The sequence below is a fragment of the Cupressus sempervirens genome, chromosome 2 (assembly GCF_028749045.1).
Source record: "Cupressus sempervirens isolate cs-2001-9-10 chromosome 2, ASM2874904v1, whole genome shotgun sequence".
Classification (NCBI taxonomy): Eukaryota; Viridiplantae; Streptophyta; class Pinopsida; order Cupressales; family Cupressaceae; genus Cupressus; species Cupressus sempervirens.
In genome coordinates, this window is record NC_143119.1 from 398,726,080 (window position 1) to 398,752,017 (window position 25,938).

General features: G+C 36.7%; 1 protein-coding gene across 1 annotated transcript in view; it reads right to left on the minus strand.

Annotated features, from left to right (window-relative positions):
- Nucleotides 1-25,938, minus strand: part of LOC149572820 (universal stress protein A-like protein) — a 70,546-nt gene that overhangs the window by 10,983 nt on the left and 33,625 nt on the right. The window contains exon 3 of the mRNA XM_089813897.1: nucleotides 21,250-21,368. Within this exon, the coding sequence (XP_089670023.1) occupies nucleotides 21,250-21,368 (119 nt within the window). The remainder of the gene's footprint in view (nucleotides 1-21,249; nucleotides 21,369-25,938) is intronic.

A 25,938-nucleotide genomic window follows, 5' to 3' on the forward strand; every position in this document is an offset into this window, starting at 1 on the left:
ATATCCTCAAAATCAAGTGCCACCCCAACGTCGCTCATCATGGTTGAAATAGAAGTGTCGACGCTTGGGCTATGATGTGCAACTGCCTTTTGTATATCCTTTTATGGTACTGTCATTGGTATTGGTTATTCGCCTCATTTTCGAGAAGAAGGGTGTTTTGGGCATCATATCCTCTTTGTCTTTCTTAGTGTTTGTCCCCTTAGGATTTTTGCTTGTACTAACATCCTCCATCTCGTTGCCCTATTATGGGATGGTAAAGTGGTGGACAATTAGACTAGCAGAACCAAGGGAGGCAATCCTTAGACTAGAACGAAAGAGAGAAATCCTCTTAAGGACCCCTTTCAACTCTAAATGATTTGAAATTACTTTTACCAATAGCCAAGGGAGATTGTCCTTCCTTTAGTCTGTTCTTCATCCGTATCATGTCCACTGCACCGATATTGGTGTCAGTTATTCTCTTCATTTTCGAGAAGAAGGGTGTTTTGGGCATCATATCCTCTTCGTCTTTCTTAGTGTTTGTCCGCTTGGGATTCTTACTTGCACTAACATCTTCCATACTCATCGCCCTATTACAAGATGGTAGAGTGGTGGATCAGAAGGCAAGTAGAACCAAGGGAAGCAATCCTTAGACTAGAACGAAAGAAGATGGTAGAGTGGTGGATCAGAAGGCAACTCTAAATGATGAAAATTCACCTTAACCAATAATCATGCAGTGACTTTTCGGAATTAGGATTAGACCTCAAGAACTTCAAATCCACTTGCAAATCAGAAATTTATCATGTAATTCACCTCCAAGTAAAATTACCCAACCTAGGGAAAAAATCGTAGCCCCTCTCGAAAATCAAAATTATATCTCCCACAAAATTCGGCTCCCACAAATTTTGCCTTCCACAAAATTCAGCCCCCACAAATTTTGCCTTCCACAAAATTCGCCTTCCACAAAATTCGCCAAGCAAGAAGAGTGCAGATTTGCTCTTGCAAAATCGCCAACACGTTGAGAAGGAGAAGTGAGAAGTGAGGAAGAAATGGGAGAGAGGCCTCCTCTTATACCCAACTTTCTGACTCCTCCCAAGTGGGCCGACTTAGACCCTAGGAGCAAGAAAAACAATAATTAATGCAAAATTATGGCCCACAATTAAATACTTAGCTAAATATTAATTTTGCCAAAATGAAAATTGCCAGTTAGTTCTAAATTGCAAAAAGAAATTAAATGGTGCCTTGGAGATGTTAAATATTTCCATTTAATGAGGATTTAGTAATTAATACGTCGTTAAAATTGGATTTTGGCTAACCAAAAGCCATTTTTCAATATTAAATTACCAATTTCATTGAAGGCAAAAAGTTTTCAAGGCAATTTTAATCTATTAAAGCCAAATTTTGCAATTTTTCTCCAAATCGATTTAGCTAAGCAATTTTAGCTTTTTAACACAAATAAAATTATTTCTCTAGAGCCTAAAATCAATTTTGCAATTTTATTTCACCATCACAAAAATTAATCTTTTTCACCAAAAATAATCAAGATTTTCCAAAAGAACAAATTTAACAAAATTTTTGTTTTTTAAAATTATCCAAATTTACACAATTATATCCAAATTTTCAAAAGAAAATGTCTAAGTACAAAATTTACAATTTTATCCTGCCAAGTTGTAACATCCGGTTTCCCGGGCCTAAATTAACAATTAAGATACTCAAGGAATATAGTTACTATTTCGTTTCATAGGAGGACGTTTATATCATTCATGTTCATGTGAATAAGATTTACCGTTAAAATCCGTTAAACAAAATTTCTTAACTAAATAATTGAAGTACCATCAAATTAAAGAAATTAAAAACCACATACCTCGGAAAACTGAGTTCGAATCAAACTAAGAATGCTTTTGCAACCACCCAGGTTAGTCCACAAATTCACTATAACAATTTCATATGACAACTATCATCTAAAAACCGCTATCAAATTAAATACTTCTAATTATTTTAAATTAGGGCATCACATACCACTATATCAGTTAGGGCTTTGCTTACCATCAGTTCATTTAGGGCTTCTGATACCGCTATCTCACTTAGGGCTTCCAATACCACGGATTCAGGGCTTCTGCGACGACGGATTCAATTTAGAGCTTCCAATACCATTGTATCATTTAAGGTTCCAGCTGTCACCCAACCAATTAGGGCTTTGGATTTCCTTTCCTTCCGACTACTTAACTGTGACAGTAACTCAAGGATTAGAAATATACTTATAATTGATATTCATTTAAATGAAAAACAATCCATGAATTTATCTCTTAGATCTAGATGTAAATAACAGTAAGAATGAAATCCACTCAATTTAATCTTACCTCTTCATAAATAATAATGATAATACCTGATTCCAATAAACATAGGAATGCATAGCTTATCTCTATCTGACGCCTATCCGACATCTTGAGAGAGGTGAGACATTGATAGCGGCTTTACCACCCAACCTCGGACCACAATATATCCCCATACAATCTCTAACGAGAAAGGCCCTCCCTACCCGGAATTGATAGGGAACATCATTCCATCCACTGAGCATTGTGATATATAACACACCATACAACTTGACAGCAGGAGATCCCATAATAGGAATATGCATGAGCTATTAATTAATTCATGTTAAAAAATTGAAATGTCATAATTGATACTGGTTCATATTAATGATGATTCCTTTCTGACACCTTGTCACCCATCTTCTCAACTACACAGCCGGGTGAGTCCTAAGTATCCAGAATTCTCAGAAACAGATGGCTTTAACATTTATTCAAGAAGATTGCATACAATCATTATTTCACATTCTGTGATTATATTCTTTAATGATCTCAAAATTTTCAACATTCTCCCTGAGTGATACAAGCATAAGCTATAGAAATGTTTTATGTATTATTTTTATGAATATCGATGTCAACCTCATTTTACCGGTTCTCTTCACCACATACTGGCATCTTCGCCTGGTGAATTCCTCGGTGTTTATAGTAGTCTAGATATGTTTGGAAAATTGTGATAGCATGTGCATGGTGTGGTTTCATATAATCAATCAATTTATTACAATTATCAACAGATTTAATAAATGAAATAACTCAAGAATACTTGGTGAATGATCTCATATAAATCTCAGGTTACCAACAGCTAGTATTATAAGTTGTTCTCTATTCAACATGCCTAGCCGGCTATGGATGGATGCTCGATCAGAGTGAAAAGGATTTGATAGTAAACATATTAAATTTATTCTTAGCTCTATCATTATGTAGCCGACAGCAACAATAAAGAAGAAACTGTGAAGCACAACACAAATATTATATTCAGTTAGGTTCATTAATTTATGGTTATCATTATGATTTTTTAATTCTATCTATGGCTGAGACAATCCCAATGAACAGCATATACTCTGATTCATGACCCATTGTATTCCATCTAGGAAGCTTAAGGTTTATTTTTTATTTTTTATTTATTTTTATATAAGTATACAGGCATTCACCATACAGACTGAATATATATATATTCGGCATTAAAAACTATTTAAACATGGTAAGGAAATGACAATAAGACACTGGTTAGCATGTTATAAAGATTGAAAGGAAAGAAAAGAATTCAAAAACGTTTCAACTACTCACAGCACAGCACCAAATGTGAGACTGACTACCACATAACCTGGTATATGTGTAGAACTCTTTGAGGTCGATTTGTTTTAACTCTTCTTTTGTTTTCTTGCAGGAAACTCCAGTGTTTAATTACTACACAAATCTTCAGTAAATTCACAACTTGTACAGCATGCTGGGTTGGAAAGGTGCTGCCACAGCTCTCAAAATAGACCCACAGAAATATGCAGCAAAACTCATATTGCATCTTTGATAAAAATTTAGAAAGGAAAGAATCTTGTGAAGAATGCTGCATACAGGAAGTTGAGTATACGGAAAGACATAACAATGGCTTTCTCATTCAAATCATATTAACACCAATAGAACCAAGAACTGGCATTACAAAATGGAATAGTCGTCCATCCAAAAATAATCTCAGACGTTTTTTAAGATATATAACTCAATGCTATATAAATCGGGTGCCCTTATATAGTAGAAAGTCGGTTATGAGAGTTCTCTCTTCCTAACCCGACTCAAAATTATAAGATGATCAAAAGAAAGAAAAACGTAGCCAAGAAAATAATAATCGGGGTGAATGAAAATATATCCCATGACTTCCATATAAGGGACCAATTGTGGCTATCTGGCTCCCATCAGTTACAAGAATCCTTTCGATTGCCCAAACAAATCGAATTTGACGAGGAAAAAGAATAAAGGAAAAAAACAAGAAGTTGAAAAGAATAATTGGAAAATTACAATTTGAAAATAATAATTCAATTATTATAATGAACATTACTATTATAATGTAGAACTAAACATCATTTTATTAAATTATTTAGGTATAATGATGCCAATTCATTATAATATTTAAATGCACAAATTTAAATATTTACAATAATAATTATGATGAAAGATAAATTAAAATCCTTTAAGATATGTTTTATAAATAATTTAATTATTTTAATTAAATTATTTATTAAATAACTCAATTATTTTAATTAAACTATTTATTAAAACAACTCATGCGATTCCACAGATGTATTCTATTCCAAGTCGCTAGGTCCTCTATCTGTCTGCTTAGTGATGGTGACACCTTGCCTAATTCTTTTCTAACAATGTTTCCACCTCTTCGGCATACTCCCTGCAAGAATTTTTTCCGTAATTAAATTATAAATTATATAACCATAAATAATCATAACAATTAACCTTTCATCCTAATTCCATGAATTCGCGATTAACGATCAACTAACATGTCATCTGCACTTGAAATTATAACGACCAACTAACTTACCATTTTGCTAGATTATATCAAATTAAACTGCCAACTGACTTCATGTGAACCTCAATGTCTATATTCCAAGCTAGGTCAAAAATTGGGATGTAACACAAGTGTTGCTCTTTAAAATTTGTTTGGCCCAAGGATGGCATTGGTGGCTTTGGAAAATCAAGCTTAAAAAAAAACTGGGTGAAAATAAGCTAAGTCTCTCCCACTAGCCTGAAGGTGTCCAAGGCTCAAAATTTTCAAAACTCAAAAAAAACTTTTGGACAACTTCAAAAACTATTGCCGAGGCGATCAAAAAAAGGGGGTCCCCAAAATATTTTGTTGTGATGGTTTGAAAACCTCACAACACGTGCATTTTCTTATTGACTCTTTTTGCTGACCTTGCCAAATAATAAATTCATGCACCTAAAGAAGTCAATGCATCATTACAAAAGGGAAATGAAAGAAGCAACAAGATGTGCCAAACAAAGAGATCATCCTGAAGAGAGGAAACAAGGGTGTGGGGAGAATTTCAAGCATGTCTAAACATGTAAACAATATTGTAGGTGTGCTTTAAAAAGGGAATCAAATACTTTCAAAATGCCCCAATACGAAGGGGCAATTTTTTCATTGCTAAACACCTCCAAACCATTGTCATGCTCCCAAGGTTGTCAATGTACTGATACAAAGGCATTGACTTCTACAACAAAACAACAAAATTTTCAAAGTACTAGCATAGATAGGGAATTGGCACACTTAAAGAAGGGAGACATATTTTTAGAAATGTTGCTTAGAGTATTGGTGAACACCCCTAGTAATCAATGTGCCATTACAAATAAATTCCAATATGGGAGATAAATGTGCCAAAGAGGGATTACATGTACACTTCACAAAATTTCTAGTCCATTGGTGTACACGAGCATAAGAGAACATCAACAAAGTAAAGCTCAACCAACATAAGGAATTTCAAAAAACAATCTCAGTGTTCCTCAAAGGATTGCACAAGTATTTTAAAAATTTGCATAGGAATTTACCAATCAATAGACATGCAATTGTTCAAGATTATCCTAAAAATGGATGGAGAGAGAGAGAGAAAGAGAGAGAGAAAGAGGTATTCACCTCCAAGCCACAAAATTTCTTCAAGGAAAAAAATTTCCAGAATTGTGAACTGTGCCTATCCCATTGACCATGCCACATAGATCGTTTCCAAAAACAAAACAAAACGAGAAAGCCTTTTAAAGGCACACAAACTTATCAGCCAATGTGTCAGTACAAGGTGTTCTTAAGTATAAACAAGATTTAAGTTCAAGGTGAGTACTAACAATTGGCAAAACAAGAAGTTGGCCAAGATCAACAAGTTGTTGAGATGTATGTTTTGGTAGCAATCACATTCCTTTTTCACAAAGAAAAATATATTTAGAGGACTTGAAGAAATTGGTAAATGAAGCAAAGTTGATTCTTTAAAGCTGGATTGTGCATTTCAATTTAATAATTGTATAGAGCAAATTTAAAGGCGATCAATTCCTTAAAAGTTAATAGAAGATTTCAGCACCAAGAAGTATCAATGCACAGGCTGCAGCCTTCTTTAGCTATCCCTATTTTTAGTCTAGTCATCTAAACTCAAGGAAAATATATTCTTACAAACTCCTATCACGCAAAAATCAAAAAAATGAAAAAGGTAAGGATAATGTTTATATTTGATCTTGTAATAACTTGTCAAATTAGCTGATATGCTGTGTATATTCGATTGAATTTTAGTGGCTAGGATCAATTCATAATAAATCTTGCATGCATGCAAAGCTATTCTTGGGGTAGAACTAGTAATTTTATTTTTTGCTGTTTTCATGCAATGCTTGTAAACTCTATAAATAAGTGCATGTTGTACTTAGATGTTATAGGAATTGTAATTTTCTAAGTTACTAGATTCTTCCCTAGTGGCCCAGCATCCCGTTCCAGTCTGGCCAAAATTCTGGTCCAGATGCTGTTTCTTCCAAAATTTTCCCAGGGTCTTGTGAATTTTTTGTGAGTCACAGTGAAAGACCCAGGCAGAACTTGCAATAATTTGAGTGAATTTGTGCATTAGCGGCAGAACACAATTTTTTTTGACCATTTTCAGTCATTTTTGTACTTTTTAAAGTTTTTTGTCTATTTTGGTGAATTCAACCTTCCTACCCTAAAAATAGACAACTAAAAAGACCAAAAAGATAAACAAATGTCATTATAGCGGGAGGATGATATGTTTGATGAGTTTTGATGATATTTGATCAGTGATGGCTGATTGTTAATGTTGACATTATTATTTTTGAATTTAAACATTGATATGGTGGTATGTTTTGGCATTTTCCTATATCATTTAGATGAAAACATTAATATATATAGTGATGTATTTTGCACACGCACATGATTTTGTATGGACTAACCTGAACCCAAACCATAAAACCAAACACCAAGTAATTCACCAGGCGGAGATGCCAGTATGTGGTGAAAAAGTTGTAAAATATCTTTGTGATCTTTAATCTGAACACACCTGCGAATCATCGGCTTGGAGGCCTGAATAGGGTGAGGAGGTGAAGAGGTTGACATCAGTATTCATATAGTGATACATAAAACATTTCTATAGCTTTTGCATGATTCACTTAGAATGTCAATTTTGAGATCTTTAAAGAATATAGTTACAGAATGTGAAATAACAATTGTGTGTAATCTTCTTGAATAAATGTTAAAGCCATCTGTTCTGAGAATTCCGAATACTTGGGACTCACCCGGCTGTGTAGCCGAGATGGGTGACAAGGTGTGAGAAAGGAATCATCATTAATATGAACCAATCTCAGTGATGACATTTCAATATTTATCATTTAATATGAATTAATTAATAGCTCATGCATATTCCTGTTATGATGATCTCCTACTGCCAAGTCGTATGGCGTGTTTATATCTTGAAGTTCAATGGATGATAAGATGTTCCCTGTCAATCCCGGGTAGGGAGGGCCTTTCTCGTTAGAGATTGTGTAGGGAAAAGATTTGGTCCGAGGTTGGTGGTTAAGCCCCTGACAATGTTTCACCTCTCTCAAGATGTCGGATATGTGTCAGACAGAGAAGCTATGCATTCAACTGTTATCGAAAACAGGGATTATCATTTGCATATATGAGGAGGTAAGATTAAATTGAGTATGTTTGTTGTTACCGTTATTTTACACCTAGATACAAGTTATAGAATTGTGAATTATTTTTCATTTATATGAATATTGAATATTAGTATAATTCTAATCTTGAGTTACTATCACAAATAAGTAATCGGAATGAAAAGAAATCCGAAGCCCTAATTAATTGTACTACAGCTGGAACCTTAAATGATACAGTGGTAATGGAAGCCGTAATTGAATCCATCGTCGTGGAAGCCCTAAATTGAATCCGTGGTTGCGGAAGCCCTAAGTGGTAAAGTTGTATTAGGAGCCCTAAATGAACTGATGGTAATTGATGCCCTAATTGGTAAAATGATATGTGATGTCCTAATTTAAATTATAGCGGTATTTAGTTGTAATCATCATATGTTTTTGAGATAGTGGTTTTTAGATGATAGTCGACTTGTGAAATTGTTATAGTGTATTTGTGGACTAATCTGGGTGGTTGCAGAAGCATCCTTAGTTGATTTTTCAAACTTAGTTTTCCGAGGTATGTGATTTCAATTTCTAAGGTAATTTCATTTAATGGTATTTCAAGTATTTAGTTAAGAAATTTTGTTTAACTAATTTTAATAGTAAATCTTATTCACATGAACATGAATGATATAACTGTCTTCCTATGAAACAAAGCTATAACTGTATTCTTTCCTTCAAGTATGTTAAATGTTATTTTAGACTCGGAAAAATTGGTTGTTACATATGGTATCAGAGCACTGGGTTCAACGCTGAAACCTTGGGTCCAACACTATTTCTAAGAAACTGAAAACATAAATGTTGAAAAAGATTTATTTTTGCATGTCCAGATATTGCAATCAAAAACTGGAAAGATACACTGGAAAATCATTCAGAATAGCCAAGAAGGCTGAAATGTTATGAAATGGACAAATGTATAAACTATGATATCATAGAGTCGAAATCTAATTAAAAAGATAAAAGGATTGGCAAGCTGAGTGGTGGAGATCGGGTTTGATGACCCAAATTTTGAAATCCTTGGCCAGGGTGGAATTAGGCAAATTTGCCGTAACAATTGATCTTGTTGATTGTCCAGACGCTTTAGTTATTTTGTCGAATAACTATTGGGACTTCAACCCACCTGATTACTCAGATGGCAGGACCAAAATGTTACATATGCCTTATCCCTGGTGGGAGGGCCATTCTTTGTCAAGAATGAGAAGATTAAAAAGGGTTTGATGCCTAGACTTGCGCAATCCAAACACAGTTTATAATCTTGATAAAATGTTATCTAAATTCATCATGAGCGGGTTTGTTGACCCAAATTTATGTCAAAAATAAATTGTTACCTATTTGAACTTGAACTGAATGAAAACAAAACTGTGAACCATGATCTCTTCTGATGATGATTGAATGACAAAATCATTATGTGCTCCAGTAAGGAGCTGGAACTATCAGTGCTTGTTTACAGATGTAAACTTTTGATGAAATGGACATGGAAGCCTGAATCCCAGAAATGGGAAAGATGAATTACCAAATATTTACAGATGAATGATGAGAATACTCATGAGAATTTTATGAATTGTTTCAGATGCTTATGATCTTGATTTGATGATCTTGCATAGTATATCATGTTTTTATCCTTTGACACATTGTTATACATGTATAATACACATGCGATGTTAACTTTACTTATTGAGCTGTTGTATATTTTTTTGGAGATATCCTATCATGAAATGATTTTTCTAATGAAATATTGGGCTTGAAGGCCAAGGTTACAAAGGAAAAACATGGATTCACTAACCTACTACAGGTAATCTGTAAGTTTGCAAGGATGATCTATCCATTAATGAGGGCCATATGCCAAATGGTACGTATGAGTGATTTAAATTATGATCAAGTTATGATCTAGAACTTGCTGGTTGAAGAACTTCAATTTTGAATGCTTATCTTACTTTCAGTCATTGAACCCTAAAAATTTTCTTAAATAAAGATATCATAATGAAATTGAACTAATGATATGGTGAGTGCCTGCATGAGTATGACAGGAGCATGAAATAGAATCAACTCAAAAGATGCTAAAAAAAATCACAAGGTAAAGAGAACTCAGGTGAGTACGTGATAAAATTTGTATTACCATGTAAGTATCTTCCTAGAAATTTTAAAGTAAACATGGATCTTGAGTTTCGATTATGATTTTCATTCTAACCCAATTGAGAAAAGAAATGATATCACAATGTTATATATATATCTTGTATGTGGAATATTCTTTTAGTGTCTAAACTGCAGAGGTCATCAAGGATGATGAACCACAAGGGGAATGGTACTTTACATTCCAATTTTAAAATACTCCTTTATAATGTTTGTTGCAATTTCCAGTTCATTGAGGACGATGACCCTCAAGGGGAATCGTATGTTACATCCCAATTTTTGACCTAGTTTGAAATATAGGCGTCGAGGTTCACATGAAGTCAGTTGGCAATTTAATTTGATATAATCTGGCGAAATGGTAAGATAGTTAGTCATTATGATTTCAAGTGAAGATGACATGCTAGTTAATCGTTAATCGCAAATTCATGGAATTAAGATGACAGGTTAATCGATATCATTATTTATAATTTATAATTTAATTACAGAGAAATTCTTTGTAGGGAGCTTGTCGAAGGGGTGAAAGCATTGTCAGAAAAGAATTAGGCAGGGCATCACCATCACTGGGCAGACGGGTAAAAGACCTAGCCAGAATACATCTACGGAACTTGCATGAGTTATTTAATAATTTAATTAAAATAATTAGGATAAAATATAAAACGAATCTTAAAAGATTTTAAATTATCTTTTGTCGTAGTATTTTTAATAATTGTTTATAAATGTTCATTTAAATATAATCAAACGATGTGGCACCATTATTATTTAATGATTTAATAGTTGTACATTATAATAATGTTTGAATTATAATAATTGTATTATTAACTTATTATAATCTTCAAACTTTAATCTTCCAATTCTATTTTCTTCCTTTTATTATTCTTGCTTTTAACCGATTATTGTTGGTATGTTTAATAGTATTTATGTTTTTTAAATTCATTTAGACTTCTTGGGAATTCGAAATGAATCTTGTAACTGTAGCTATAGGAAGATGTAAAGACAGGTTTATTTTATTTATTAGTCTGTCGGCATCCATTCTTTTTCCATGGCATCCATACCCTTTTTGGTAATCAAATACCTTGCTTAGGAGATCCTTTTTAGAATTGCAAATCGTCTTGACTTCATATTGTGCTGCATCTAAGTCCTATCAAAATCTGCAGGTCTCAGTGTCGGTTGGCGGATTATCTCCAGATGCAAGGTTCTTTTCCAAACTTTCGGGTAGAGTCATGTGGAAATATCAAAGGCAACCAGTAAACTTTTATTTTGTCTTCTTTTTTATTACTTTTGGATTCCAGGTTCGTACCTTAAGCCGTCAGTAACAAGGCAATGAATCAAGTGTAAAGAATGTCGTCTTTTTCCTTTTCAAGTTGATGTTTCCTTGAGATAAGGTAACAAATATTAAATACATAAGTTTGTCATAATCCTGGTAAAGATTGTCGTCTACTTAGTAGAATCAATTGTTTGTTTTCCTTGATGGTTATGCATATAAGTCTGACGTTTTCTCTTATTTATATAAACATCCAAATTTGTTCATAATGTTGATTGTCCCTTTAACCATAAACTAACTCAAATGATGAATGGAAAAGCTTTGAAGTTTAGAATCTAAATTCTTCCATTTATACTCAATCTGGAATGAATAAGAAATCATAAAAAAAATCCAACGTTCTAGAATTAATATAATCACAGATTAAATCATATTGAACAGTAATAGATTTCTAGATAATGGAAACTGTTCTTTATCATAGATGTATCTTAATTCTTAAGAGTGTATCAAACCATGCATACAAGAGATTGAAATGCAATGAAAGCTGTGAGCAATTAAATTTAGTTTAGGAAGTTATACATTCTTTCATGCCATGCAAAGATGAAAATATTACCATAAAACCAAACACCAAGTAATTCACCAGGCGGAGATGCCAGTATGTGGTGAAAAAGTTGTAAAATATCTTTGTGATCTTTAATTTGAATACACCTAGGAATCACCGGCTTGGAGGCCTAAATAGGGTGAGGAGGTGAAGAGGTTGACATCAGTATTCATATAGTGATACGTAAAACATTTCTATAGCTTTTGCATGATTCACTTAGTTGGAATGTTGTCAATTTTGAGATCTTTAAAGAATATAGTTACAGAATGTGAAATAAAAATTGTATGTAATCTTCTTGAATAAATGTTAAAGCCATCTGTTCTAAGAATTCCAGATACTTGGGACTCACCTGACAGTGTAGCCGAGAAGATGGGTGACAAGGTGTGAGAAAGGAATCATCATTAATATGAACCAGTATCAGTTATGACATTTCAACATTTATCATTTAATATGAATTAATTAATAGCTCATGCATATTCCTATTATGATGATCTCTTGCTGCCAAGTCGTATGGCGTGTTTATATCTTGAAGTTCAGTGGATGGTAAGATGTTCCGTATCAATTCCGAGTAGGGAGGGCCTTTCTTGTTAGAGATTGTGTGGGGAAAAGATTTGGTCCGAGGTTGGGTGGTTAAACCCCTGACAATGTTTCACCTCTCTCAAGATGTCAGATATGCGTCAGACAGAGATAAGCTATGCATTCAACTATTATCGGAAATAGGTATTATCATTTGCATATATGAGGAGGTAAGATTAAATTTAGTTTGTTGTTACTGTTATTTTACACCTAGTTACAAGTTATAGAATCGTGAATTATTTTTCATTTATATGAATATCGAATATAAGTATAATTCTAATCTTGAGTTACTGTCACAGATAAGTAATCGGAAGAAAAAGAAATTCGAAGCCCTAATTAATTGTATGATAGCTGGAACCTTAAATGATACGGTGGTAATGGAAGCCCTAATTGAATCTGTTGTCGTAGAAGCCCTAAATTGAATCCATGGTTGCAGAAGCCCTAAGTGGTAAAGCTGTATCAGGAGCCCTAAATGAACTGATGGTAATTGATGCCCTAATTGGTAAAATGATATGTGATGCCCTAATTTAAATTATAGCGGTATTTAGTTGTAATCATCATATGCTTTTGAGATAAGGGTTTTTAGATGATAGTCGACTTGTGAAATTGTTATAGTGTATTTGTGGACTAATTTGGGTGGTTGTAGAAGCATCCTTAGTTGATTTTTAAGACTCAGTTTTCCGAGGTATGTGATTTCAATTTCTGAGGTAATTTCATTTAATGGTATTTCAAGTATTTAGTTAAGAAATTTTGTTTAACTGATTTTAATGGTAAATCTTATTCACATGAACATGAATAATGTAACTGTCTTCTTACAAAATGAAGCTATAACTCTATTCTTTCCTTTGAGTATGTTAAATGTTATTTTAGACCCGGGAAAACTGGTTGTTACACCAGCAAGGGATAAAACCCCTAGGGACCTTAGTGGCTCAACAAGTAACTATCAAGATGCAGCCATTTGTGTTGGATTTCGTAGTAATCCCCTTGAAGAAAAAGGGATATAACGCTGTTCTTGGTAGAGGATGGCTGGTGGTCGCGAAAGTAAATCACAATTGGAAGAAGAATATCCTGTCAATCGAAAATGGAGGGTGGAAGTTTGCGATTGATCTCCGAACTCAAGTGGTAAGTGAAGAGATGGCATAGTCGTTGGAGTCCAAGTCAGACGGAGAGCACTGGACAGATGAGGGAAGAATGGATCCGAACGACAAAGGCGTTTTAGAGCTAGAGGAGTGTTCAAAGGACGAGACAAGTTCACTGAATGGACTTTTCCATTGACAGATGGAAGATTATGAACTCTTCCATACATACATGCTTGGCGTTGAGGAACCAAAGATGAGGAGGTATTCCCACCACAGTTCGTGGAATACAGAGAAGGAAATGCGAAGATCAATGAGAGTCCTGCCCATTGCTTTGAAGGAAAAGAGATAAGATACAAAGAGTTGTCCAGGTTATAATCTCAGAGATGCAGAAAATTCGAGGAACATACTTGCGGGAGACGACTAGAACCCAGTACTGAAGGCCGCAGCATTCAAAATATTTTTGGAGTACAAAGATGTATTTGCATGGACTTACAAGGATTTAAAAGGAGTCCTACTGGAGCTGTGTGTCACCACATACAATTGGTACCTAGAGCCATACCTGTACGGAAGCGCCCGTACAAAATGAACAAAAACTATGCAGCCCGCATAGATGAGGAAATTCAACGAATGCTAGAAGCCGACATAATATTCGAAGTTCAAACAAGCAAGTGGGTGTCACCAATCGTGATATCGATGAAGAAGGACGGAATCCAAATCCAGATATGTGTGGACTTCTGGTGCCTCAATGTAGTCACAATAAAAGATCCCTTCCCAATTTCGTTCACCGACACGATTCTGGAAGAAGTGGCCGGACACGAGATGTACTCCTTCATGGATGGATTCTCTGGCTATAACCAGATCTCCATCGCTGAGGAAGACAAACTGAAAACTACTTTTGTGGTGAAGGATGGAGTGTACGTGTACAACCGAATGCCTTTTGGATTGTGTAATGCACCTGCCATGTTCCAAATGATCATTTTGCACATATTTGACAAAATGTCGGTAGGCAACTTCTGCGCATTTTTGGATGATTGGTCCATTTTCAGTGGACAAGACAACCACTTGAAGGCACTTCAGGAATGTAAGGAGAGGTGTCAACAGGCGAGGCTAGCATTGAATCCAAAGAAATGTCGTTTCATGGTTTCTTAGGGAAAACTACTTAGGCACATCGTTTGCAAGACTGGATTGAAAATTGACCCCAATAAAGTAAGGGTGATAGTAGAAATGGAAGCCCTGATGGAGATATCTGGAGTAACCTCCTTTCAAGGCACATTGGGTATTATAGATGGTTTATAAAGAACTATGCCAAAATTGCTCTGCCCCTGGACAAGTTGGCACGAAAAGGAGAACCATACATCTGGACTTCTGAGTAGGAGATGTTGGGAGTGCCCATATTGGCGTATCCAAACTGGGACAGGGAGTTCCACGTCCACGTGGACGCATCAAACTTCGCCATAGGTGCAACATTGGCACAGACTGGGGATCATGGTCTCGATCACCCAGTGTATTTTGCAAGCTGGCTGCTATCAAAAGTAGAGAGGAATTATAGCACCACTGAAAGGGAAGCTCTTGGGATGGTGTACTCGGTACAAAAGTTTAGACATTATCTATTGGCCATGCCATTTACCTTTTACGTGGATCACCAAGCGTTGATGTACCTGGTGAACAAACCAATCATCCAAGGCAGAATTAACAGATGGTTGTTGCTACTACGGGAATTTACCTTCACCATTATTGTGCGACCTGGCAAGAGTCATGTCATTGCCGACCAGCTCTCCTGAATCAAGTCTAGGAAGCCACTGGAAGGGGTCAATGATTTTCTGGATGCACACTTATTCAGAATCGTCATTCTTCCGAAATGGTACAAGTCTATAGGGGAGTATCTATCAACATCTCAGTTTCCGACAGAGATGCCGCCAAGCGAAAGATGAAAGCTAGTTTTAAGAAGCCGTACTTTTCAACTAATAAATGGTCTTCTCTATATGGGTCCTAATCAAGTACTATGGCGATGTGTAATGGAGGAAGAAGTGCAAAGCGTTCTAAGGGAAGCAAAGGAAGGTCTAGTAGGTGGCCACATGGGACTCGACACAACAGCACGGAAGGTTTTGCTTGCCAGGTTATGGTGGCCCACACTTTACAACGATGCACAAGAATGGGTGTTGAGCTACGATACATGCCAGAGAGCCGGCAAACCACTCAAGAGAGACTTCATGCCATTAAACTCGTCCCACGCCCAGGAGTTGTTTGAACGATGGGGACTAGACTTCGTCAGTGCACTGAAGGTGAGTAGGGCCCGACGCTGCCAATACATAGTGGTAACCACAGAGTATTTAACAAAGTGGGTAGAGGCACAGGCACTACCCGATGATTCTGCAATCAATACGGCCAAGTTCTTGTATGAACAAATCATCACACGGTATGGTATACCTATTTAGTTGACAAGTGACAGAGGTCACTTTGTCAACCACGTGATCAGATTATTGACAACAGAATTCAAAATCTTTCATTCGTTTAATCCCTAATATCCACGAGCCAATGGCCAAGCGGAGGCCACATAAAATTCTGGTGGCCATCATATACAAATCATCTGGCATCGAATAGGCAGACTGGGAGTAGTTACCTTCGGCACTATGGGCCTTCCGTACTACATTCAAAGTCACAACGGGACAAACGCCATTCCAGTTGATGTTTGGCCAATAAGCTGTGGTATCAGCCAAATTTATGGTCCCAAGCCTGCGAATTGCAATTGACAATAGATTGGGAGATATGGAGAGTTTACGAGAATGCCTCTACCAATTGAACAAACTGGATGAACGCAAATTAATAGCGCAATGGGCAACAAAAGCGACGCAGACCGACCAAAATGTGTGGCACGACAAACATTTGAAAAGGACGAGGTTTGAACCAGGCCAACTCGTGCTTTGATACAACGGCCGCAATGAGATAAAACCAGGAAAATTCAAGGTTAAATGGCTTGGACCATATAGGGTGAGAGAAGTTGGCGACAATGGATCCATAAAACTGTGGACCTTAGACAGGCACGAAATTCCTAAGGCTATCAATGGATCGAAGTTAAAAATTTATCAGAAGTGACAAGGAAGCGAAGTAAGAAATAATTGCCAATTCGGACTTAGGTGATTAGAAATTTTTTTAAAATTAAAAAATTAAAAAAATAAATGAATTAATTAATTAATTAAAAATTAAAAATTAAAATTAAAAAAAATATATATCTATATATTTAAAAAAATTACAAAAAACAAAAAAAAGAAAGAAAGAGAATTCTGTGGACTCGTGGCTGCGGACGATACCAGGTGTCCCATGGACACATGGCCGTGGACACTTATGTCCCGCGAACACTTGGCCGCGGAAACGCTTGGGCGTAAAGTTTAAAATACTCCGCGGGAAAATCAGCCGAGGGAAAAAACAAAAAGAAATCGTAGCCGCATGAGAGCTTCTTAAATACATGCCATGGAGAGTTTTTTTAATTGCTAAGGTTAATTTGCACAAGTAAGCCAACCACAAGAGGAACAAAGAAGTTTACGCCGAAGAGAGAAAGGCAGTTCGTGGTAGCAGCATTGGGTCGGTATAAGGAAAGGACATCGACAGGAGGAAGTCATAAGAAGAATAAGTGCTGAAGGAGAAAAGGAAGAAGCTACGTTCTGGGGGAAAGGAACCATATTGCAAGCATATCATCTGCGGGAAGAAAAGAATATCCGCAGGGAAGTAGAGGATAGCGAAGGCATTCAACGTGGGAACCATTGCCATCGGAGAAGCACTCCCGCGGAAGACAAAAAAGAGAGAAACAAACCCTAACCGTTTCTTTTGGTTACATTAAAAGACAAAGCAAGAGACCGTTATTATGGAGTTCGTAGGAAAAAGAAAGCAGTGGAAAAATCAGTTGAAGGCAAATATGGAAAAGAATGTGAGAGTGTTGGCTTTTGGAGTCCGAGTTGCAGGGCCAACAACATCCAGCAGTAAGAAGCAGAAGGTGAAGGCTGACCTGTCACACCTTACAGTTCAGTTTGAAGGGCTGAATGGCAGTGAGTGCCGTAAATGGTGGCAAGAGACTGTAGATATAGACTTGATCAAACAAATTCTGATACGAGCACAAGTACATTGGGCAATACAACTTTTGGTATTTTCCATTCGGTTGTTTGAATCAGTCTTAAGAATTATGATAGAATCATACAAACAAGAATAGCAGAACAAGTACTTTTGTTTACAAGAAGCATCGTATGACAATCTCTTTTAAACTGCGAGATTTCAATAGGGGTTTTTGGCATTCCAGGCCAAGGAGGTTGGAAAGTGGAGACCAAGAATCGCAAGTTGTCACAAGAACATAAGGAGTATTGGATGAAATTAGTGGGCTACGACCTCACACCAGAGGAAATGGAGTCAGTGGTGAAGGGTGCCAAGAGCCAAAGACTATGGAGAGATTTTATTTGGGAGGGCCACTAGAGATGTATCATGGATGTAATTAAAAGCAGGTTGACGGGGGCAAGTCGGGCCTCAAATATAGCCTTGCCGCAAATTACATTCATGAACGACATCATGAATGGTACCGTGTATGATTGGGCAACAGTCTTTGCCGACAAGATGGAGTTCATGATACTCTAGCACTAGACATTTTTTATGCCGCATTGTTTTTGGAGGCAGCCCTTCATCAAGTTCCAACTGACGATTTTGAAGTTCTGTCGAGGGGGAAGTTGGCCCCAGGAGAACCCCCAATATTCTACCGGGGACATTTAGACATGGGCAGAACTGCGACTAGGCAAAAGAAAGTATTGCAGGGATTGGAGGCATACGGGGACATAGACAGCGGAAGAGAGGAAACCACAGAGCAGTGGGGCCGATTCTGAGGAAAAGAGTACCTCGACAGAAGTTGGCAACAATGAGGCGGTCTGTGGGTACACATTCTTCACCCCACCCCAATTGCCAACTTCGACACACTTGATAGCCACCACCTCGCTCATCCCTCCGTTTGGCCAGAGACATGCACCGGTTATCATGACTCCATCGACAACCATGATAGATGTTATGACTCCACAGAGTATTTCACCAAATTCAATTGCACCTACAACGCCAACTGCAAAGATGGTAGAGATGCAAGCACCAGAGCCCGAACCTCAGGTTCGATTAGACGTGATTGACTCTGATGCTGTGGTCACCATATCTTCCTCCTTGTTGGCCGAGGCCCAGCCAACCCAGCCAGTTCCGCCGATACAGCCAGCATAGCTAGATGAGAGCATTGAGCAGACATAGGTAGCACAGCCCGAGAAGATTGAGGTGATGGATAGAGCCAGTGCATTCCTACGATAGCAGTTCCGACTCATTCCTGCAGAGATCAGTCCTTCCATTTAGTCACCGAGGCATGGAGAGGTATCCATAGGAGCAATTGCCATATTAGAGCCAGAAGGGGTGGGAGTACCATAGTCTGAAGATGCGCCCGGAGAGGAGGTGGCACCGGATGTGGACGTGGCTACCGCAGGAGAGGTAGGGATGGATACCGACAGGGAGTGGACTCTTAATGATGTAGGAAAAGAGGATTATGGGTCAGGCTATGCAAGTTGTGATGGAGAAAGGACACATCGTTGCATGCCAAGTTTGACTCGTAGGAGGGAGTTACATTTGATCCGAGCTTATATTCAAGGAGTTTGTCCTAAGCATTTTCACTCCTGCTTTGTGGCCAAGGGATGGCTAGCAGTATAGACGTCGGAGATGTTGGCTGATTGGGCTATAGAGCCTAAATTGGGACTGTGCAACACTCCGATGGAGAAGCTGGCAATGAGATAGTGGGGTTATATAAAAGCGTCTACTATGCTCATAGGCGTGCAGAGGTGGACAGGGCATCAGAGAAGATCACAGTTGAGAGATCTATGACGATTGAGAGGGAGACTAGAGAGAAGTTAGTTGTTGAGTTGGTTAGCTAGCAGGCAGTGTGGGCAGCCGAACGCACAACACTTTTGTGAGACAAGGAGACGATTGAACAAAGACTACAGGCGGCCGAGCAAGAATTACAAATAGTTAAGGCCCAAGCCATGGACACAACACTTCTTCTAAAGGAGGCAATGGAGGTTAATACATGAACTAAGAAGGATTTACGCATCCGCATGGATCAAGTGTACAAGCTACGCCGATAGTCTTCAGGGACGCAACCTCCTCCCTAGTCTATATTAGTTCTATGTTGTATGTTGTTGTCTCCTAATTTTGTTAGTTTCTGAAGTCGCCAGGAGACGACTTTTCTTTTTTGGGGGGGATGGTGTTGTTGAGCAACAAGGGTAGTTAGACAGTTACTAGTGCGGCGACAGTTGTGTCGTTTCATTGGCACCATTTTGGACATTATAAATGTCGTGAACACTTTTGTGGTTTGGCATCATTTATCATTATCATTGTATGAAATATCATTGTTGTGTACGAAAAGCATTTGATAATGAATAGTATTTTGCATTAAGTATTATGTTTTCTTTCCTATTCACCCACGGGCTGAACATCGGGAGTCTTACCCACACCAGAGTAGTTAGGAAAAGAGCATTTGATAGATCCATATTTGGTTCCCATTTTTTAATTGTTAAGGTACTATTCCCAAATAACCAAGGTCCACCATATAAGACCATATTCAGATCTTCCTTACAAGTAAATAAAAAGGAGAGAAACCCTTTCACCATAAGAGCAATATCCACTTGACCATGAAGAGTCCATTTCCTTCTAATCATTTTTCTTAAAGTTTCAATATTCGGTCGGGCCCCCAAGAATTTCCCAACTAGGGTTAAATCCATAGTAGAGAGAGAATAATCTACAATGGAGTCCGGGATAAAAATTTGAAACTTACCTTTTTCCCAATAGGATTTAGAAGTAATAGGACGAAAAGAAGACTTGCCTCCTGGCCTTTTTCCAAACAAAGAAGATCACTTTCTTTGACCTACTTCATTGTCCTCCTTCTACTCCTCAACACGTACTCCTTCAGAGTTCTTACACACACCCAGAGAAGGTTCCCCTTTCAAAATATTCGTGAGTGGGTCCCTTATAAGGATTAGGATCTCGAACAAAGGATCAGACTGATAATAGTCAAAAACCCCATATCTTCTAGAGCCAAAACCCAACAAGAGTTTGTCTTCTTCCTTCTCCATTATTACTAGAACCGCTACCACATTCCCTGCAACACCCTCTTAACTCCCTACTTCCAGATTCCCGCCTATTAATGAAGTGTGCATGTTAAGATTTCACTATTGTTGCCGAGCATGGAGAGGAATAGTAGTTATAGCCGAGTTAAGGATACATGGTAGTAAGTGCCAAGCTCGCTAATTGTTACCCCAATGAAGGGCATGAAATCTTTCCATAAGTTAGGCCAATCAAAAGCAAGGTTATTAAAGTTGTCTTATAACAGAACTCTTGTAATCTAAAACAATTCAAGATTTGAACAAAACATAACTCAAATTTTGTGGTTATTCAAATGGATTACATTTATAGGCCATTGAGACAATGCAAACATAATTATCTAGATCTTTATTATATCAATAGGACTAGTAACTTGGTTTTGTATAATTCAAAGTTGTTAATTTAACTACAAGATGAGTTAGTAAGTCAAGTTGAACTTACCTCTTTACCATCCCATAGCCATGGTTTCCTAAAACAAGAAGATCAATTTGCATTTTCTCTGCTGCATCACATATAGCATCTTTTGCATCTCCTATCTCCGAGATAGTCTCTGCATTCACCTGTGAATGGAATACACACATCATTAGCATATCTATTTTGTGCAATGCATTCATTTGCATCTTTGCTGTTATGAACTTACAAAAATCAACCATGGAAAGATAGGGTGATGGGGTTCAATTTTGCATACCTTGTATTTCAAACAAACAGAATATGGGACTCGCTGCATTTACAACTTGAGAAACTAAAACTTCCTATGAAGCAAGCATTTGTATAAGGATTAAATTTTTCAGTAACTTTTTTCCAAATATGTTTTTTTTGGAAGATCTTGACACGAACTCCATATGATAAATCCAGTCATTATTGAATCACATTTCAGAATTTACAATTCTGATCAGATATTATATTGTTGGAAATAATATTATTTGTGCATACAAACAATTAACAAACCTATTGCTTATCAAGTCACATTATTTTGTGTAGTAGATTTTTTTGTGTTTTTGAAGTGTGGAAAATCCTCCATATGTAGTTTTAAGCCCTTGTAAGTGTACAATCTTATGGATGCTTCCACTTGTGCTTGCCCATACTTTGCAGAATCATCCAGTTGTAACTAGCATACTGATTCAATCCTCCACTTCTAACTTATGCACACCCTTTTTGTGAATCTATCTATGGAGAGCATTTTCTTGCTTTGTGGCCATCTTGGATTTGTGTTACAGCTTTTATATTTTCAAGGATTATTCGATAGCATTGATATTGAAGTTGTCTCAAGTGTCCCATTTGTGTGAACACATTTATTTTGTGCATTTTGTGATCCTAAGCTGATCACTGCTGAAACTAATGATGACACCACTAAAAATAAACTGATGATAATAATAAACAAGTTTGGTAGGAAGCTAAATAATACTTGTGAGTTTGAAACTACAAAGAAACAGAACCCTTATATTTCATGCAAAATAGATATGATAGGTATGTAGAAGAAGGGGGAACTTTCCCAAAAGGGTGTCAATTCCAACACAAGAAAAATCCGGGGAAGTATGGGTGCTGTTTTAGTCAACCAAATGAATCAAATCAATGCATGTTAGCTTCTTTCCTAGAGCGTAATAAGAAGGTTTCGATTCATGAAAATGTACAAAAGCTACCAGTATCAGTAGTTCTACACATATCTCCAGAAAACAGAAAATTATTTTTAAAATTAAGTTACCTTTGCTTTGTTGTAAAGCAATCTAGAACCATCTCTAGTCTTTGCACAACTTTATAATTCCAATTCCCTTAAAAAACTCCCATCACTTCAGTCTATTATATTTTCTTAAAATAACTATATTGGTAATTCATGACCCATTTGTGTTTTGTGTTCTATTTTTATATTTTTCTAGAGTTTTTCTTTTTCCAATGTTCAATGAAACAATGTCATGTTCCCATTCAGAAACCCTAATCAAGACATTCCTATCACAATTTTGTGCAATCTCTAGAAGGGACAAAATTGTAAGAAAGTATCAAAAGGTCATATATACCGAATATGTGTGTGTGTGCGTATATCATAGTCACAGGACTCAAACTCGCTTCTGACTTGGAAAGTCAAAATCCAACTCAGACTCGACAAGGACTTAGAAAATTGAAAAACCCATGAAATTCAAAGAATTTTTAAGGATTTTAAGATTTTTTTCATGCATCTTGTTAGTGTAAATAATTAATTATTATTACACTTTACTTAAGTTAGGATAATGCATTAGTTGTCATGTAGACACTTAGGAATATGCATAGACATCTGAGTTGTCTTGTTGACAACACAAGAGTTAGCAACTTATTAGAGCAAGAGCACATGGTGTCTACAACATCTCTTTATGAGATACACCTATGTAAACTTATCCTCTCATCATCGCACAAACTCCCGTGCTCAATGGAGGATAATCCACCTTTTGTGGAAATGTGCTGCGTTGAAATCCTTATCTCTTTGCTGACTCCTAGTCATTCTAGTTGCCTTTATATACAAGCACTTCTAGTGTGTATTGATCTCATATCCAATCATCTAATATCCATTATCATTTTGATCATTATTGAGATTCTCATTTGATCACTATTCGTCTCTCTTGTGCTATCTTATGAGCTTCTAGATCTTGGCATTTCATTCTTGCCTTAGGCAAATTCTTACATGGTATCAGAGCTATACCGAATTCTTACACATCTTTTAGTCAATTAACATCAAATACACAATTATTGAGATAAATAGAAGCTACTTAATACACATACACAAGTTTGCATAGATCACATAAGTATAAAGGCGAATTTTTGAAGGAGAAAAACTGAATAACGCAATATAAAGTAATAAACATAGTGTCACTGTAGTGCCAAATGTCTACAATATTCATGGATTAAGAAATCCATGGTATCAAAAGTTCAAAACATATATCAAAATAACAACTAGAGTGTAGAACAATAGAAGACTAAGGCTCATAGTAGGCTATGTCCTCCCATGAGTATGCCTAAGATAAGTCATGGAAGACTATAGAGCCATCCTCTCTCCCTCTGTCTGAGGTTGAACCTCATCCTCATCCTCATCCTCACCCTCACCTACATAATCCTCATCATCAGACTCAAATCCATTACTCCTAGCCTCAGGGTCCTGCACTCTAGCCTCCTCGACTACCATTGCTACTACCTCAACCTCCCGATCCACTTGATCAACCCACTCCACGTCTTCATCATTAAAGACAAGATCAGCAATCTCTATGTTCCACTCTACATGTGGATCAACACTCTCTAATACAATTAGTGATGTATCAGTGCCTAGGATTTGTCTATGGTGCCACCAGCGAGAGTCTTGAGCTCAAGACTTGGGCGAGTCTTTGGACTCGGCAAGTCCATGTGGACTTTGCCAAGACTCGGCCGAGTTCGAGTCCAAAGGCCATTTGCCTCAAAAAGCTGGACTCTGCCTTGGACTCTATATATATATATATAAAGAGAGAGAGAGAGAGAGAGAGAGAGAGAGAGAGAGAGAGAGAGAGAGAGTAGTTAACTTTGACTCATGTATGATTTAGTAGCAGCGGCAAACATCTAAGACAAGTAAAGACAAACATATTGATACTCACCATTGACTTACCAAAGGGAGACACTATTGGATTGTAGTAGTATCACAATAAAATATTTCCAATGGCAAGATAGTGTCACCATATCTCTTATACAGTCAAGGATAAAGTTGCAAAACACCACTAAGAGTACAAACCTTGGTTCAATAAGGACTAAGTCGGTAAGGACAGGATGACAATAATATTAAGAGAATGATGGATAATATAAAACAACAGGGATTCTAATAAACCATTATGTAAGGTCAAACTAGTAATAACTATCAACAGCTAACTAAGCCTAACGCAATAAATAATGATTAGAAGAAAAAACGTTATGTTTGGATTACATCAATTAGTATAAATCTCAAACTGGTGATTAGGTAAGCAATGATGCAAAGATTCAATAGTTAATTCATAGAGATTTAGTCTTAATTAAGTGAGGAGGCATGATAAACCAAATGGTGCAATTTGATTGATGATGTTATGGAATGATGTGATTAAGAAGAGGAACAATCGTGACTCATCGCTCCAACTACAATCTGACTCATTGCTCTAAGTCCAAGATATAAGAGGGTATCTAGTATCATTTAAATGAGGGGGCATCGACAGAAAGGGAAATAAATACAAAAGGAAGACTAATGGTTTTTAGGTTATGATATTTTGGTATGCATACCATTCGGTACAAATATATAAGTATTTTAATGGTTATTTTTGTCTCAGCTTTGTACATTAGATTAAAATTAGAAGTAATAATATATAGATATTTTTATATTTAAATAAATAGATATATAATAATTTTAATTGGATTTAATAATTATATTATTTAATAATGGAAAGCATATTGTCGGTGTAAAGATTTAATATGAGAAGTACTTATCAAATGTTATTTATATTTTCCAACTATTGTAATTAATCATGGTAAGGAAAGTGAAGTAGTCACGATTGGGATAACAACAATAAGGGCACATTCTAAGTAGGTCACCTCATGAATCCCCGTGGGGCCAAAGGCGGATGAAGTGGTCTGCCTTTGGGCTTAGGAAGGATAGGCTTTTGGGGCACCTTATTGTGAATACTACTCACATTCCCTACCATGGTGAATGAGTTTTTGATCATCAACAGCAAGTTAGGAATGGCTAGATGAAGGAGAACAGCGATAGGACCCCGCACTAGGTAGCGGACCTCATATGTATTGAAAGGGCCACATGAGGCAAAGGGGGAACAATGTATCCACTCTTGGGCCTAGAGTAGGAATTTTTTGGGGCACCTCATCAAGTCACCCTATCTTATCAACTCTATGGTTTTGTTGTCCTCAAGTTAACTCCAACTCCTATTGAATTAATTTAAATTATTTATTTATATGTTATTTATAATCCTACAAAATCTAACTATGACATATGAAGATGCATGAACCTTGTCTAGGATTACATAACCAAAAAAAATCCTACATGTGGTAAACTCTAACCCTAATTTTGGTTCCATTGTGATAGTTTGGGAAAAATTCTATGGCAAGATAGAAAGGAGACATTATGAGTGGTATCGGAGCATCTTTCCTCACATCTTGTAATAG